This window comes from Micropterus dolomieu, linkage group LG04 (assembly GCF_021292245.1).
Source record: "Micropterus dolomieu isolate WLL.071019.BEF.003 ecotype Adirondacks linkage group LG04, ASM2129224v1, whole genome shotgun sequence".
Lineage (NCBI taxonomy): Eukaryota > Metazoa > Chordata > Actinopteri > Centrarchiformes > Centrarchidae > Micropterus > Micropterus dolomieu.
The window spans coordinates 23,114,671-23,129,966 of NC_060153.1; the positions used below are offsets into that span (position 1 = coordinate 23,114,671).

At 40.1% G+C, this 15,296-nt stretch overlaps 3 protein-coding genes across 6 annotated transcripts; 2 read left to right on the forward strand and 1 right to left on the reverse strand.

Moving 5' to 3' along the window:
- Nucleotides 1-228: 228 nt before the first annotated feature.
- Nucleotides 229-2,802, forward strand: lg04h19orf53 (linkage group 04 C19orf53 homolog). The gene is made up of 3 exons (XM_046047543.1): nt 229-409; nt 2,113-2,168; nt 2,312-2,802. Exons 1-3 carry the CDS (start codon nt 319-321, stop codon nt 2,456-2,458), a joined length of 294 nt encoding a protein of 97 aa, XP_045903499.1. The 5' UTR covers nt 229-318; the 3' UTR covers nt 2,459-2,802.
- Nucleotides 2,803-3,725: 923 nt separating this feature from the next.
- Nucleotides 3,726-8,686, reverse strand: si:ch211-196h16.12 (regulator of G-protein signaling 5). 2 transcript variants are annotated; one of them, XM_046047542.1, is made up of 7 exons: nt 7,807-8,686; nt 6,531-6,590; nt 6,363-6,451; nt 6,195-6,251; nt 6,047-6,099; nt 4,343-4,497; nt 3,726-4,156 (listed from the first exon to the last, which is right to left on the reverse strand). In XM_046047542.1, exons 3-7 carry the CDS (start codon nt 6,404-6,406, stop codon nt 3,989-3,991), a joined length of 477 nt encoding a protein of 158 aa, XP_045903498.1. In that variant the 5' UTR covers nt 6,407-6,451; nt 6,531-6,590; nt 7,807-8,686; the 3' UTR covers nt 3,726-3,988. The 2 variants fall into 2 exon arrangements, with proteins under 2 accessions (XP_045903498.1, XP_045903497.1); XM_046047541.1 differs by having other exon boundaries at nt 6,363-6,590.
- Nucleotides 7,833-15,207, forward strand: LOC123969829 (calcium-binding mitochondrial carrier protein SCaMC-1-like). 3 transcript variants are annotated; one of them, XR_006824800.1, is made up of 11 exons: nt 7,833-8,138; nt 9,408-9,614; nt 11,403-11,526; nt 11,677-11,764; nt 12,273-12,384; nt 13,196-13,354; nt 13,512-13,664; nt 13,887-14,000; nt 14,106-14,190; nt 14,362-14,509; nt 14,827-15,207. XR_006824800.1 is itself a non-coding variant. In XM_046047539.1 (11 exons), exons 2-11 carry the CDS (start codon nt 9,429-9,431, stop codon nt 14,838-14,840), a joined length of 1,266 nt encoding a protein of 421 aa, XP_045903495.1. In that variant the 5' UTR covers nt 7,833-8,138; nt 9,408-9,428; the 3' UTR covers nt 14,841-15,207. The 3 variants fall into 3 exon arrangements, 2 of the variants coding, with proteins under 2 accessions (XP_045903495.1, XP_045903496.1); XM_046047539.1 differs by having other exon boundaries at nt 14,106-14,273; XM_046047540.1 differs by lacking the exon at nt 7,833-8,138 and having other exon boundaries at nt 9,414-9,614; nt 11,387-11,526; nt 14,106-14,273.
- Nucleotides 15,208-15,296: the final 89 nt, after the last annotated feature.

The following is a 15,296-nucleotide window of genomic DNA, read 5'->3' on the forward strand; positions in this document are numbered from 1 at the left end:
TAGATAATACAGTAAAAAGTTTATTGGAGTATGGAGAAAGTGTGGAGGGTAGGAAATGGATATTTGGTTTTCTGAAGGCGACTGGATTAGATAGGCGGATTTCGTATTAATGGAAGCAAAGGGTAAATAAAAACTGAAGGTGGCAGTAATGCAACTCAATGGATGCCAGCTGCCGTAAAAACCCAAAGAAGAAGAAGAAGAAGAAGAAGAAGAAGAAGTTCTGTAGGTGGCGGTAATGCAACAACGCGGGGGTGAAAGAAACACCGTTTGAACCAAAGAAGAAGAGGACTGTGCGTTGTGTATTTCCGGTGATCGAAAATGGCTCAAGGTTCGCAGAAGTTTAAAGCTAAGCGGCCAGGAGCCTCCAAGAAACACCAAACAAACAAACAGAAAGGACCGAAGAAAGGAGGTATGAACTAAACATCTTACCTTTTATCCAATGAGTAGGTAGAAACGGTGTGGAAGATGTACTTAGTGAAACAGCATCAACCTGCACGGAGACAGCTGAACACGTTGTTAGCTGATTTACGTTCAGCAGAAATTAGGACGTGGCTTCATAACATAACATTGCAACGTTATTTAGTATTAATCTCCAGCAACATAGCTATTAAAGTTTCTGAGGAAACTACTGAATATCTGTTTCGTACCTGTGTTGCAGTGTCTCCTTTTAGTGTGTGTCACTTAATGGCGTTTTTAATGACAAAGGTAACTTTAATATTAATGACTCACTGTAAGTTGACGAAGAGAAAATGAAGCATCATTTTTGTATCACACAGTATTCAGTATATCAGGTTAGCGTTACACACAAAGTCTACAGTCCTGCGATAAATCCTACTTTTATGAAGGTTATGGTGTTAGTATTATAATATTGTGTTATGCTGAGAAGCGTTTCTATTATTCTGTCCACTGTGTTTGTTTCAGTGAAGGTAGACTAAATATTACACACCCCTCAGCATAACGCCATACAATTAAACAACATTACACCCTTCAAAATGACCTCAAATTATTTATCGCAGGGCAGTTTAGACTGAAATACTTTTAGATATACCCAGTGAACTGACCCCAGGAGGTATTTTGTATGTGATCACAATCAAGATTCAAATATTGACCTTATTTGTTAAACAATCAGCGGGTTGGTTGGTCTGCATTGTCCACCCGTAGACTTAATAATTGGCATATTCTTGTTTACAAGGCTATTCTTGGTCTGCTTCCCCCATACCTACAAACCTACATCAAAAAGTAAGCCACAGGAAGATATTGTCTTCGTTCTGAGGACTTATTACTATTATCTGTCCCTCAAGTCCGGACTGAATTGGGAAAAGGGGCGTTTAAGTATGCGGCACCCTGCGCTTGGAATCAGCTCCAAAATGTCCTGAATCTTCAGGAGCCGGTTTCACTGGTTGCTTTTAAAGTACTTTTAAATGACATGGAGGCTGTACACACTGGCTGTAGATGTTATGAATGATTACTCAGACGATCCTTGTAGTTTATCACTTGTGGTAAATGTATATGAAATTTTGATATTTTATGACCTTGTAACTCACTAATTATTCCCATCATAAATTGTTATGTTTTATGTTTTAATGTCTGCAACCTTGTTAATTGTGCTGCTGCCTGTCTTGGCCAGGATGCTCTTGGAAAAGAGATTTTCCATCTCCATGAGTTTTCTTTCTGGTTAAATAAAGGTAAAATAAATAATAAAACACAGTTTTGTATTATCAACATAGTTGGCGACTAGCCAGGGGAATATGTAACAAATGTTACAGGACTTCCTTACTTCAAATTTATCTCTACAGCAATGACACTATTAATGGCAAGCACAATTTACTGAGTAAGAAATCTACTATTCTACTCTGATGTAGACAGCAAGGCCTTGGAGCTGTTGATGTGAGACAGTACCGAGTTGGGACGGTTTTCTGCAGGCAGTTTACTATTCATTGTATTGTTGCACAGTTTTACAAATGACATTTCAGTCCTATCTGATTTAAGCCAGACAGACTGTGTGTATGTAATTTAATTATGTTAAACAATTCATCTGCTAAACTGTTAATTATAGCATTTGGTAATTTGACATTAATATTATCTCCCCCCCCCTCCCCCGCTTTTGTAAAGGGAGGACCATTGCGCCTAAGAAGGCTCAAGTGGTTGAGCAGCAGAAGCTGAAGAAGGTGAGGACCCGTTTAACAGAAAGCGTCAGTTTGTCTCAGCCTCAGTCTCTCAATTTGATAGAAGAATCTGCCAGCAAATACATCAATGAGCTTGTATGATTACTTACATTTAACATGACCTCCTCCTCTGCTGTTCCCTGAAGGGTCTAGAGGTTGCGATCAGGAACAAGATTGAGCAGGAGGTGACCCAGAAGGCGAGCTTATCCCTCCACAAACCACTGAGTGTGGTTAAAGGGGCTGAACGTAAAGGCAACCCAGGAGCAGCCCGTCCAGAAACCAGCTCCAAATAGGACCTGATACACAGCTGCACACCTACAGAGCTTAGGCTGAATGTGCTAAACCTAAGGACTTAGTCATGGGTCCAGTGACCCACTTTGACCTGATATGACCCAGATTTAAGATGCACGCCAGCTCTCCTATTATTTTTAATTCCTGAATGTCTCAGTTGCCTTCAGGTATACGGAAATCGTCAGTCATTCTTGTACAGATGTCAATTAATAATTTTTCAGTTTACCAAAAATGATATAAAATAAGAGAACAGTCACTCTGGATATGATTTGCGCCCCTGGCTGCTTGCCATCGTGTTTGATGTGGTATTTGATTAAATACAGGGGCCTTACATGGTGAACACGTACTGGGTGTCTTTGTGTTCCTTGCTTAAGAAAACTGACTGCAAACGGATTGCAATCCTGGCTAATGAAGGTGTAAATAGTATCAGTTAACTGCATCACTTCCAATTCAGCATTGAGTATGCTGACATGTAAGGAGCATTATCCATAATGATCATTGATCACTGGAAATTTGGCCATAAAAAAAGTCCAATGGAAGCATTCAACTAAAATATAATTCTTCTACCTGTCACTGCCAAAATTCCTTTAAGATATAAACTTTGTGGTTATAAATTCCAGCCATCACTGATCATTTAATCCACACGTTCTTCTTCCTTGTCGAGATAAAAAATATATATATATATAAATAAATGACCTGCAATGCACAGTTCGGTCAGAGATTTGGCTTTGTTATGCTAGTAGAGGCTAATGTAGAGCAGAGATGAGGAGCAAAGTCTGGTGAGCTCACTGCTTTCTAACGCCACACTCCCAGATTTCTTTTTAAGTTTCAGACTTGTAGTGTTCAGCCCAAGCTAACTCAAGTGACTCATCAGCTCTCTCATGTATGTGTTAGAATTCAAATACCTGAACATAACCAGAGCATTGTGACTAGGCAGGTCTAATGTATGTTACCATGGGGATGCACCATTGCACCCCGTTTTAAAGTAAGCCTCTACTAAGTGGAGCCGTTTAGCTGAGACATGCCACGGGTTGTTTGTCTTTAATAAACACCATCAGCTAAGGAAGTGGGTCTGAATTTTCTCTAGTCCAATTTAGCAACAGACCAGCAATGTGACAGCAGATATGAGGCTGAACACTGTATGAGCTGTTTTAATGTCAACATGCGCTCTGAAGCAGCCTGTCGGAACAAACTTCTATATGTTTATATACATATTGTGTGCATGTATAAAATACTGATGTCATTAAATACCACATACTGAGATCTCTGTTATGAGGTATTTATTTAAATCCTTTGTGGATGTAACACAGTTCAGAGGTAATACTAGTTTCATCTACATTTCTACAACTGTGTCAAACAAAAACAACATGCATTATGCTTACAGTGCACAAGGACAGCACTACCAAATGGAAAACAATCACAAATCTAGCTAGTTGTTAAAATAACTAGTGAAATACAATCAACATGTCAAGCAATGCGGATTCATCAGCACTTATTTCTAAAGCAGGTCTTTGGTAGTAAACTGTGTGTGTTCAGAAAGCCTTAATGGCCTCCATGCAGTGAGCGGAGCGCAGGAACCTGGGGAAGGAGTCTTTGGCCATCAAACTGTAGATCCTCTGCTGTGCCATGGTGAATGTGTCGGCACACAGAGAGTCCATCACGCTCAACAGAGCCTCCCGGGTTTCAGCATCCAGGTTTACCTGAAGGGAAAACGGGTTATAAAAAGAAGCGCTTTCATTTAATTCTACTCGTTGCACGCAGAAATACAGGGGGGAAACTTTCGTACTTTTCACCAAATGCCATTCATCATTTTTGTTAACTGTTGGCACACTCCCTTCAGTGTTCCCCTGTGTTCATCTTATATCACACTCTCCTCTCTAACCAACCTCCTGCGGGGCGTCAGGGTTGATAAACTGACTGTAGATGATGCCGGCCTTGGTCTTGGAGGGAGAAACCCTGTAGTCCTCACAGGCCAGCCAGAACCCGAGGTTCTCCTCACTGAACTCTGAACGCAGGAACCTGCGAAACGCCTGCAGACCACCTGAGACATGAACAAAAGAGAAAGAGAAGAACAAGCCAGGAGGAGAGAAACAAGGAAAAGCAAGTTACAAGCAACTCAGGCCACATCTCATGCTTACTCTGTGATACAGCTCTAATGGGCCATTAACTATTCAAAAGCTCAAACCTGAAAGCACTTTTTCCATGTGGCTTTGTCACGGAAAATTTCTGTAAAATGTACTGTAGGAAAATGAGTTGAAAATGTCATCTGAAATATTGAAATGCACATTTTCAAACTACAATGACCACTTGCTTAAAGCAAAACTCCAGTGATTTACTCTTCAATTTCCTTTAAGCTGTGGGACTCACAAGAGACGCATTAGAAAAAGGTCAATATCAAAGCAGCAGAGGCAAAGATATCCTGACTTTTACAAGCTCCGATAATGCTGGATATACATTTACCTGCTAAATACCTATGTCTTTCAAAACTCCCCAGTGAGCAATGCATGCTGTCCTTTATAGATGTGTGGTCTCCTAGCACAAGCTAACCCTAATGATATCTTCAGGGTTATTTTCCACAGAAGAACCAATACAACTTTGAACATGACGAGTAGTACTTGGGGGTAGGTACTAAGGGGAATATTGTCAAGGCACTGGCAAACTAAGGATAGAATTTGTCCACATGAGTATCAATGCACTGGTCATGGATTTATTTTTTAAATGTGGCTGTTTAACGTTTGAGCAACATTGTGCACACAATGACATTTAATGGTAATAATGGTAAATATTAAAATGTTGTGTAACAGTAACAGGAGTAGAGAAGAGTTATCAAATCCGAGGACTGACTAAGCGTCAGTCATAGAGCAGTATCTAACGATACTTTGCTAACATTGGCTACGAAACCGACTGGTCATTCTAGACCAAATAAGACAGATTGTATTAAATTGATCAAGTATGTGTTTTATTGCATATTAAAATCAGTTTTTATTTGTAAGAAGAAGAATGCATTTCTTCTTTTTAAAGTCACATAGTGTCACTTCAATATTTGCTATAACATTTATTTTCCATAGTGAATCGTGGTTATTTTTATGACGTGTATTGAAATGCTAACCACAGTAATTTTCAGTCACTGTTATTGCCTTTAATCATTTCTCCTTGTAGAAGGTGACATTGCATTCCTGAGGATAAGTGTTAAACAGAGACATGTACAGACACATACTGCAAGACTAAAACTACCTGCTGTGCAAGATTAACACAGCATTTAATGTATTTTTTTTTTTTTACTATGCATGGAAGACATTTAGAAAAATGTGCGTGCAGTCATTTTGACTTGGAGCACAGGTGTTACTAAAAATAGCATTGACCATGGCTCTGTCCCAGTAAGTCAGTGAGTCATCATGCACATTACCACCACCCTGAAACTGAAGCTGCTAAATTTGTTAAATTCAGACATCATTCATTTTTTTGTTTACACTGTGTTTTTTCTACTGTGACATATCAAAATGTAAAAATACTTGATGCCTGTGTTGTTGAAACAAAGAGCTGACTTTGGAAGTGTTATAAAAAGAAATAAAGGGAAAAAGCTTTCATACTTTTGTTGTTTAGCAGAGTTTCCAGGTCGTGAAGAGCTTTTCCATCCGAGAACCTGAGAAGAGAGACAGAAACAGCCAAAGTTCAGCTTCACTGTGATAACCACACTATGAATAGATTTATTTGAAACATGGGTTTCAGTGGGTTTACTTGTGCTTGTGATGCGTCTCAGCCAGATGGCCTAACTTCACCCGCATCTCCTTTGCCCTGACACACACATGCACAAGAAATCAAACACGTATACTTCCTAATACAAACTCTGCAATCAGAGAATCACTTATTCACATAGAAAACAAGAGAACCCAGTTGCATACTCACTTTTCCAGGCATGAGGAGGGCAGGGAGGAGAGGCCCTTACACATTGAGGTGTGTCGTTTGAGGAAACCGGCAAAGGGAAAATGAACACTCTTTGACACAGTCAACAATTTCTTCTGAGTTCTCCAGTCAGCCTCCCAAACTAGAGTGTGCTGTTCTTATATAGTCTACCTGTTTGCTCTCTGATCTGTCAATCTACTCCCCTCGGGCCAGCAGGTGTAGAGACGGGAGCTGAAAAGAGATGAAAACAGCTGAATGAGAGAGGTGGTGTACGTGCTCACAGGCCATATAGGCTTGTCAACATGAAATACAAAGCTCGTCAGCACATATGATAGGAAAATTAAGACAAGGGGACATCCAGTGTGTGTGTGTGTTTGGTCAGGGATCAGTAATTGTCTTAAAAGTCACTCATAAGCAGAACCTAGTTAGCCTTAGGGTGCTTATCACAGGAGAATAATGTGATGAGGGAGGAGCAGGTGGGCTGGCAACATCACTCATCTCCGGAGAGCCAGAGTACAGCAGGATGGAGAAGTGAGTGTTAGATGTTGATGGACAAGGCTTTGGACAAAATAAGACATAACACCTGACAAGATCATTAACTGCAGTACCTCTGCAGTAACAATCATGCCACTATATTTTCTACTTCTCCTTTCCCTCTGCTTTTTTCCCTGTATTGTTCTGAATAGTTAGTTTTCTTAATCGGTTTAGTAATTATCTCATGTGTCAAGACTTATTTAAAGATGGGTATTTTTATATGTCTTTAATCATGTCTAGAGAGGATCATCATTTCGCAGTGAAAATACTCTCAAGAAAAGGTGCTGCCTTCAACATGCAAAGTTTTAATCAGCAGAATATATATACATTTCTACTAATAATATTTAGTCTATCTTTACTGATGCATTTATACACAAGCAGCTTTTTAATCTCACAGCTGATGAGGTGGAACTCATTTTTACTACTTTGTATGCTTTTGACATTTTCTAATGCATCTTATGCGGGTTGGTGATGGTGCAGTGGATAATGGCTATTGGCAACCATAGACCTTTAGTTAAAAAGAACATTGACACACAACTCTACCCCTGAAGCAACTGTGCATTTGTTTTTGTTTTTAGGTTTCTGGAGAATTTTCTCAACATGGAAAAATATTTTGTGCTTGGTGGGCAAAACAGAAAAAAGAAAAACAATGATGCATGTTGAATTGAAGTAACCAAGCTTGAGTTTGTACAACAAGCTTTTAGTAGAAACAAACTCAAGGGAATACAGTAAAATATAAAAAAAAAAATGCTATGGCTGTTAAATTATTGTATCTATGTGAATCTTTTTATATAGATTGTTAGTTTGTGTCTGTAATGTTCTTTTGCTTTTCTTGTTTATTTCTCCTTTTCTGATTGTATGTTCTGAAAAAAATAAAATAAACCCATAGACCTCTAACTATAGTCCTTCATACCCATAGACTGTAGTTCATAGCGTGTCCCAGCATGCATGCAGCAGCAGTCCGTCCTCCACACTCAGGATCTGACTGAGTTTCTCTGTGGCTTCCTGCTTCCTCAACCAGAGTGGCAGTTAATCTTCGAGCAGCAGCTGAGCAACCAGTAGTGGGGGACACGCAGGGGCTGCAGAATCCAGAGGGAGCTTCTTGTTTGGTGTCAAATGCCGTTTCGGGACGGACTCAGCTCCAGCAGGCCCACACTGAGCTCTGGTCCCGCCGGTTGCTCTTGAGTCCCGGATCCTCTGCAGTCTACCATGGGCGGCGGGTCGTTTTGGAGATAAACATAGAGAGTGAGTCGCAAAATGGTCTATAGGTTTTATTATTAGACCTAACAGCGTCCAGAAGAGTGTGTGGATCACGCTGTCATCGTGAATGTATATTGAAGCTAACTTGCTCTTGTGGATCTACCTGCGTGAGACTGAGCTACAATGGTTTAGCTATGGCATTACCAATATATCGGTAACGTTAACCAATCATTTCCCCAGGCATCAGTTATTGCTCCACTCCATATAAATTCAACAGACCTTGATTAAAATTGATTAAGAGAGGGTGCGCACAGAAATAGAAATAATACAATGCAGAACAGTCATGTGCAAACTGCCCTTCAATTGCAATAGCACGGTGCTGCACCTCTGCCATATGTTGTAGTACAACATAACAGCAACCCGCTGTATATTCAGTGTGACCAGCGAGGTATAATGTGACACCCTCTGACAGTCTAAATCAGCGGCATCCCACCGCCTTGGCTTATGACCCCGAAAAGCAGTGTCTACTTGTGACCCCTTATCACCAATTGCAAAAGTCTACTGGTAGTGGTCTGCTCAGCCAGAAAGTGATGTTTTACCTTTGTTCTATTTGAATACTTTTCTCAACAAAGAATTAAACATTAAATAACATTGTGCATGTTTTATTCCTTATTTCTCTCCTCCTTCCTCTCTTAAAGGGCAACTCCACTGATTTTACACTTAAATCTGTTTACAGGTCATGGGGAGTGCCACTGCATATCTGTGATAAAGCTAAAAGATATGTTACTGGCATAAACAGTAAACAGAAAAATATATATATATTTCAACAAAAAGGTCACAGTGTACTTGGTCTGATTACCGGGCTAATTGGATTATAACATGAATTATAATCCCTGTCCAGCCTTGTCCGATCCTCATCTCTGCGTGAGGCCTGAGGCTATATTAGCCAATAGAAGCGTAACTCACTCAAATCTGTAACGAAGCCTTTGGCGGTCAAGTTGCATTATGGGTAATGTAGACGGCATGTTTTGCTGCTGAATCAGTTTTAATTGTGAGTCTGACTGTTACAGGGATTTCAGTGCTAAGTCGGTGTAGTTCTCTTTTAATGACCCCCCCAGAATCATCTGTGACCTGTTGAGGGGTCCCCGATCCCCAGGTTGAGCACCACAGGTCTAACTAAATGTACATCATGTGTTTGCTTTTTTTTAAGTTCCTAAATTTGCTGTACAAGAAAGTATTTACGGCCTTGGTAGATGTAAGGACTGGTGTGTGTCAGGCTGTGGTGATTGAACTGATGCTCCTGTATCCAATCAGCTGACCCGACTGGCACCAGTTATGAGACCACAATGGACTTGGGCATGCTGCCAGGACAGTGAATCTGCTGGTCCGGACCAGGAGAGGGAGAAGCGCTGGGCTGAGCTGTTTGAACAGCTGGACCTCAACAAAGATGGACACATTGACATCCTTGAACTGCGGACAGGGCTGGCAGGCCGAGGGTTTTCCAGAGGCTCCCTGGAGAGGGTAAGACATCAGGACACACATCTGATTCTTTACTGGGATACCACACAGTGGCATTTATGTGGGCTGTGGGTAGTACTTATATATCACATTAAATTTTAAGGCATTTAAACAACTTTCCAGAGTCAATGTGGAGTGGATATTGATGCTGAACTTGTTCGTCTGACGCAAGTTCAGCATCAGTCAGTCAATAAATTTTCTCTCTTAAAAACTGTGTAAATCAGCGTGCACATAGAGATAGAGACCCACTTGACCAAGCAAGGAGGCGGTTTCCTAGCAGGTCCATAGGTTGTTATTCTTGCTTAAATATTCAACTAGAACTGGTATGTTTGCAATCATTTGTTGTTGGTGACGGGGCCATTGTTTAAACCAATCCTATGGTTTAACCCGTTATACATCTGTCTGTGTGTGTGTGTGTTAGAGAAAGAGAGTGAGAGATACATATAGAGTGAGGTGTTTTAGGGGATTCCTTCTCTAATAATAAATCATTTGACCCAATGATCTCGCCTCTCCATAACCTCCAGTGAAGGCCTGTGAGATCCATTTTTTATTATGTGGAACTTCGTTTATCTGCCGCTGCTGTTTGTGCAACAGCAGAGGCCAAGAACACCAACAGCATAACATCTCCCCTCTGAGTCTGTCTTTGACTGTTTGTGTTAGCAAAAAACATTTGTGGGTCACCAAGAAGACTTTCTACCATGCTGCCCCTCTCTCTCTCTCTCTTTGCTGTGTGTGTGTGTGTGTGTGTGTATGTGTGTGTGTGTGTGTGTGTGTGTATATTACTGATTTTGTGTGAACGTAAACATGTTTACACAGCCAAAATGTGAATCAATACAATGTACATCAGTAAGTTAAGTCTTTAAGCTTTAGGGTAAGGGTTGGGTTGTGTGTGTGCATGTAAAGGGCAGCATGCTTTCTATTTTAGTAAAGGGGCAGGACTTTGAAAGATGAGAGTGGTAACCTTTCTCTTGGTCCTACACTTGATCTCTTCTCATGTATAGATCATTGTCCAGAGTGTTAACCTTTTATGTGTCTATGTACCATATCTTATTGGTTTTTACTCCACATTTATTTAATGTAGTTTTATAGTCTGGGCCCACTTTCCTAAACTGTCTGAAAAAATTTTAGTAATGGGACTGGATCATAGGTGGTACCTTTTTCAGAATAATAAATGAGATTCTAATCATGTAAAATACAGACTATATATCTTCAATATGCAATTAAAATACTACTGAATGTTTACACTGTATTTAATTACCAAAATCTTCCATGAAACTCTCATAAACAATTGCCACAATTGTCAATGAAATTTGTAATTGTTATATTTTTGTGTAACATTTGAATGCGTTGTGTATATATCAACAGACAAATAAATGAACACAAACTGTACTGTATTTCACATTTTTTTGTAGGTCAACTACACAACATGCAGTAACATTATCACTCCAACAGATGGCAAGCTAGAGGAATATTTAAAGACTACAAACCTGAAACGCAATTTTGAACTTGTGGTATTTAGCATGGGTCACCTCTGTTGCATTTGCACTCATAAACAAGGCAAACCTATGCTGTTGTATATAATTAATCATAGACTGCCTTTACAATAATCCACCACCGTGACATGATGTCTGATGTTCGGGGTGTGGATAGGCTAAAATATATTTTTTTATTATTGGACCTGTGATTAATTTTTACAACCTACCTTCTGGCTAACAAACATTTTTGGTCCCTGACTAAATATCTGCCTAATGCCCATTTATTTTTCATTGCCCCAGCTCTCTGTGTTTTCAGATGGTGCAGGCTGGGGACACCAACCAGGATGGAGTGCTGGACTTTGAAGAGTTCACGCAGTATCTTCGCACCCATGAAAAACAGCTCAAAATCATGTTTAGTAACCTCGACAGAAACAATGATGGTCTGTATCAGCCCACAGTACAAAGCTAAAATAATAAATAATACTTGATGGCACTATTACTTCAAAATGTTCACACTGACATAACATTTTCTCCATGCTTTAATTTCATGACTCTTTCTTACTGTGTGTGGGATTGGTGGCTCCATGCAGGTCAGATAGATGCAGCAGAGATCCAGCACTCGCTGCACACCATCGGTGTAGACATCAGCCTCAAGGATGCCACCAGGATTTTGCAAAGGTCTGCTAACAGTATGTTGATATCTGATATCCCATCACATTAGGATCTAAAGTGAAAAGATACACCTGGCCTGGATGTTAACAATTCTCAACAGTGAAAATTATGATTCTTGCCACCTGATAATCTTCCTTATGCACATTTCCAGTTCATCCCTTCTCAGATTAGAAACATCCTTTTAAATAATGGCACAAGTAATGTAAAGTGAAGATCAAAGCCTTCACAACTTTCCTGCACCAAGGAGTGTTTCATTCTTACATTGCATCTTTAGAGCTCAATATTTGTCCTTTTGTTTCAAGTAGGTACTGCATTTCCTACTTTAGTGTCTTGAAAATAGATTTAGTTTTGCACATTCAGTTTCCCTGATGAGCTAGACTGTGGTAAACCAAGAAGCTCATTGCCATTTCTAAACATGAGCAAATTACCGATCATACCCTCTGCAACTCAGTGGCTACATTAATGATTCTACTCTGTGTGAATTTCAGAACTCGTTTATGTGTTTGTCACTCAGAATGGACAAAGACGGCACCATGACCATTGACTGGAATGAGTGGCGAGACTACTTCCTGTTTAACCCTCTCACTAACATGGAGGACGTGGCACGCTACTGGAAGCGTTCACTGGTGAGGTCACACACACTTAAAGCTGGGGTAGGCAACGATGGACAAACTAGCAAGAGATGGGTAGTGTTTGAAAATCTCGCCCCCTCCCTCCAAAGCCACTCCCCTGAAACACATGTTCATGCGCAGTGAGTGCATGCAGGTGGACGGGTTGATTTATTGACTGCTGTCGGGATGTAAATAGAATTTCAACAAATATAACATTAAAAAAACAGAAATAATTTGCCTACCTCAGCTTTAAACACAGACACAAGGACAACATTGTGTATCTCTAAATAAAGACATGGTTAGGTTAAAGCATTAATTGCATAAAGCAGGGGGTGAGCAAACTATGGCCTGCGGGCCAGCTGTGGCCCACTCCCTCATTTTTAAATGGCCCGCAGTGAATATCTTAAAATAAACTAGAATATGGCTTGAGCTTATTTCTAAAAAAAATGCACTGTTCGAACACTAGATGTTGATGATATTTTGAATAACTACCCTGTCATTGCACTTCTTAGTTTAAACACTGGAAGTGCAGCCAGTTTGAACAACTAATTGACTTACAATGATGGATTACTAGTAGATGAAAACATTTACTTTAATTTATTAAAAATGGCAGAACCGAAAAGACAGATGACAAGTGAATGCCGAAAATTTGGCCCTTGACTTATATTTTTCTAAATAATGCATTCCAAACAAATGCACATTCTTTGCAGTACTTCGGGTCATGGTAACACAACATTTTGCAATAAAAATTAATCACGTACTGTTCAACAAAGAAAAACATTATCTTAATATCTGATCCTTGTTCCAACCGCCATGGATCCAATAGATGTTGGATATAGGTGAGCAGCTGACAGTCCCAGATGAATTTTCTGAAGAGGAGAAGAAGTCTGGTTATGTGTGGCGGCATTTGATGGCTGGAGTAATGGCTGGATCTGTATCTCGGACTGGGACTGCCCCCTTAGACCGCCTCAAAGTCTTCCGACAGGTTGGTCAGGGGTAATAATGATCTCATCTCTTAGATTGGTCTGAACCAAATGGTCATTCATGTGTCAACGTTTTCTGTCTTTGATTTGCTTTAAGATGAACCTTCGTTCAGCCTTTGCTGCTTTACACAGAGTTTCTCTCTGACTCTCCTCTGCCAGGTTCATGGTTCCACTGATTTTAAAGGGAATGTGCTGAGCAGTTTTCAGTACATGGTGAAAGAAGGAGGACTGCGGTCGTTGTGGAGGGGCAACGGCATCAATGTTCTTAAAATTGCTCCAGAAACTGCAATAAAGTTCACAGCTTATGAACAGGTAAAGTTGTAATTTTTATAACAGTGTGGCAAATTATTTTTCAATAATAATGAATTTAGAAGAGAGTGGCATTGATCTTTTTCATCTAACTAAAATCAAACGAATAAACGTATTCCCCAGAATGCTAGATTATGATAATTAATTCTTATCATTTGTCTATGATTGCAATTCTCTCAAATTATGATTACTTTATTCTTTCCTCTCCTTTATAACTCTGAATAGATCAAGAATGTGATGTGTGGCAGTAATGAAAAAGGAAATCTGAGGGTTCATGAGAGGTTTGTTGCCGGCTCTTTGGCTGGAGCTACTGCTCAGACAGCCATCTACCCAATGGAGGTAATATCAGGCTAATACACAGTTAGAAACATATATATATCTTGAAGAAAACACACTTTCTGTTTGTCCTTCTTGTCTGATTTACATCTCTTCTTTTCCTCACAGATGCTGAAGACCCGTCTCACACTAAGAAAAACAGGCCAATACTCAGGGATGGCTGACTGTGCCAAACAGATTCTACAGAGAGAAGGTATCACAGCCTTCTACAAGGGCTACGTACCGAACATGCTGAGTATTGTCCCTTATGCCGGCATCGACCTGGCTGTCTACGAGGTCAGAGAGACATGAAATATCACATAGCGTGCCGTTCACAGTGCATCTCCTTAGTGTTTTCCTTCTTCTCACTTCCTCTATTCCACAGACTCTGAAGGTGGCCTGGTTGAACAGGAACAGAGGTTTAGCTGACCCAGGAATCATGGTGCTGGTCGGCTGTGGTGCCTTTTCCAGCACCTGTGGACAGCTGGCAAGTTACCCGCTGGCACTGATCCGCACCCGAATGCAGGCACAAGGTCAGGATAACTGTGGTTATACTGATATAGATATATATGTGTGGCAAATTACAGTAAGATCTTACAGTTAGGTGTTGGGCCACAATGAGCTTCCATAAGAGCTTCAGTACTCCTTATCACAGATTCTTAAAAGTCCCTTGAATGCTACTGGAAGAAGAAACACCATTATTCCAAAAGATATTCCCTCAGTAGTGAAGACAGTGTAAAAGTAACAAAAATCTGCTCCCATTCACTGTCAACACTTCAGGTAAATGTCCTGAATTGCTTAATTTCCCTACAACAACCTTTATATAATCTTATAACCTTTTTGCATACAGATGGAGCGGGATAGGAGGAGGAGAGAACTGCATCATGTGAAGTCTTCCGTCAGTCTAGGCCTGTTACAGCATAACTAAGAGATTGTTCAGGACTAGCATGAGCTCAATAGCTGAAGGCTCTGGTTACCATTCTACTTCTGGAGACACTAGGAACTGCAAGTAACCCTGCTTTCTGGGAGCGCAGTGCTCTGGTAGCATAATAAGATACTATGAGCTCTTTAAAACAAGATGGCGCCTGACCATTAAGAGCTTTGTTACTGAGGAGAAGGATTTTATATTATATTCTGGATTTTACAGGGGGCCAATGCAGAGAAGCTAAAACAGGAGAAATCATTCTCAAGGGAATATATTTAACATATAAAATTTAAGTTTGTTGTGCCTTTATGCTACACACATAGAACATAACATATAAGATAAATAAAATAAAAAAATATAGGCCTAGACTTGATTTATATAAATATGCGTACCCA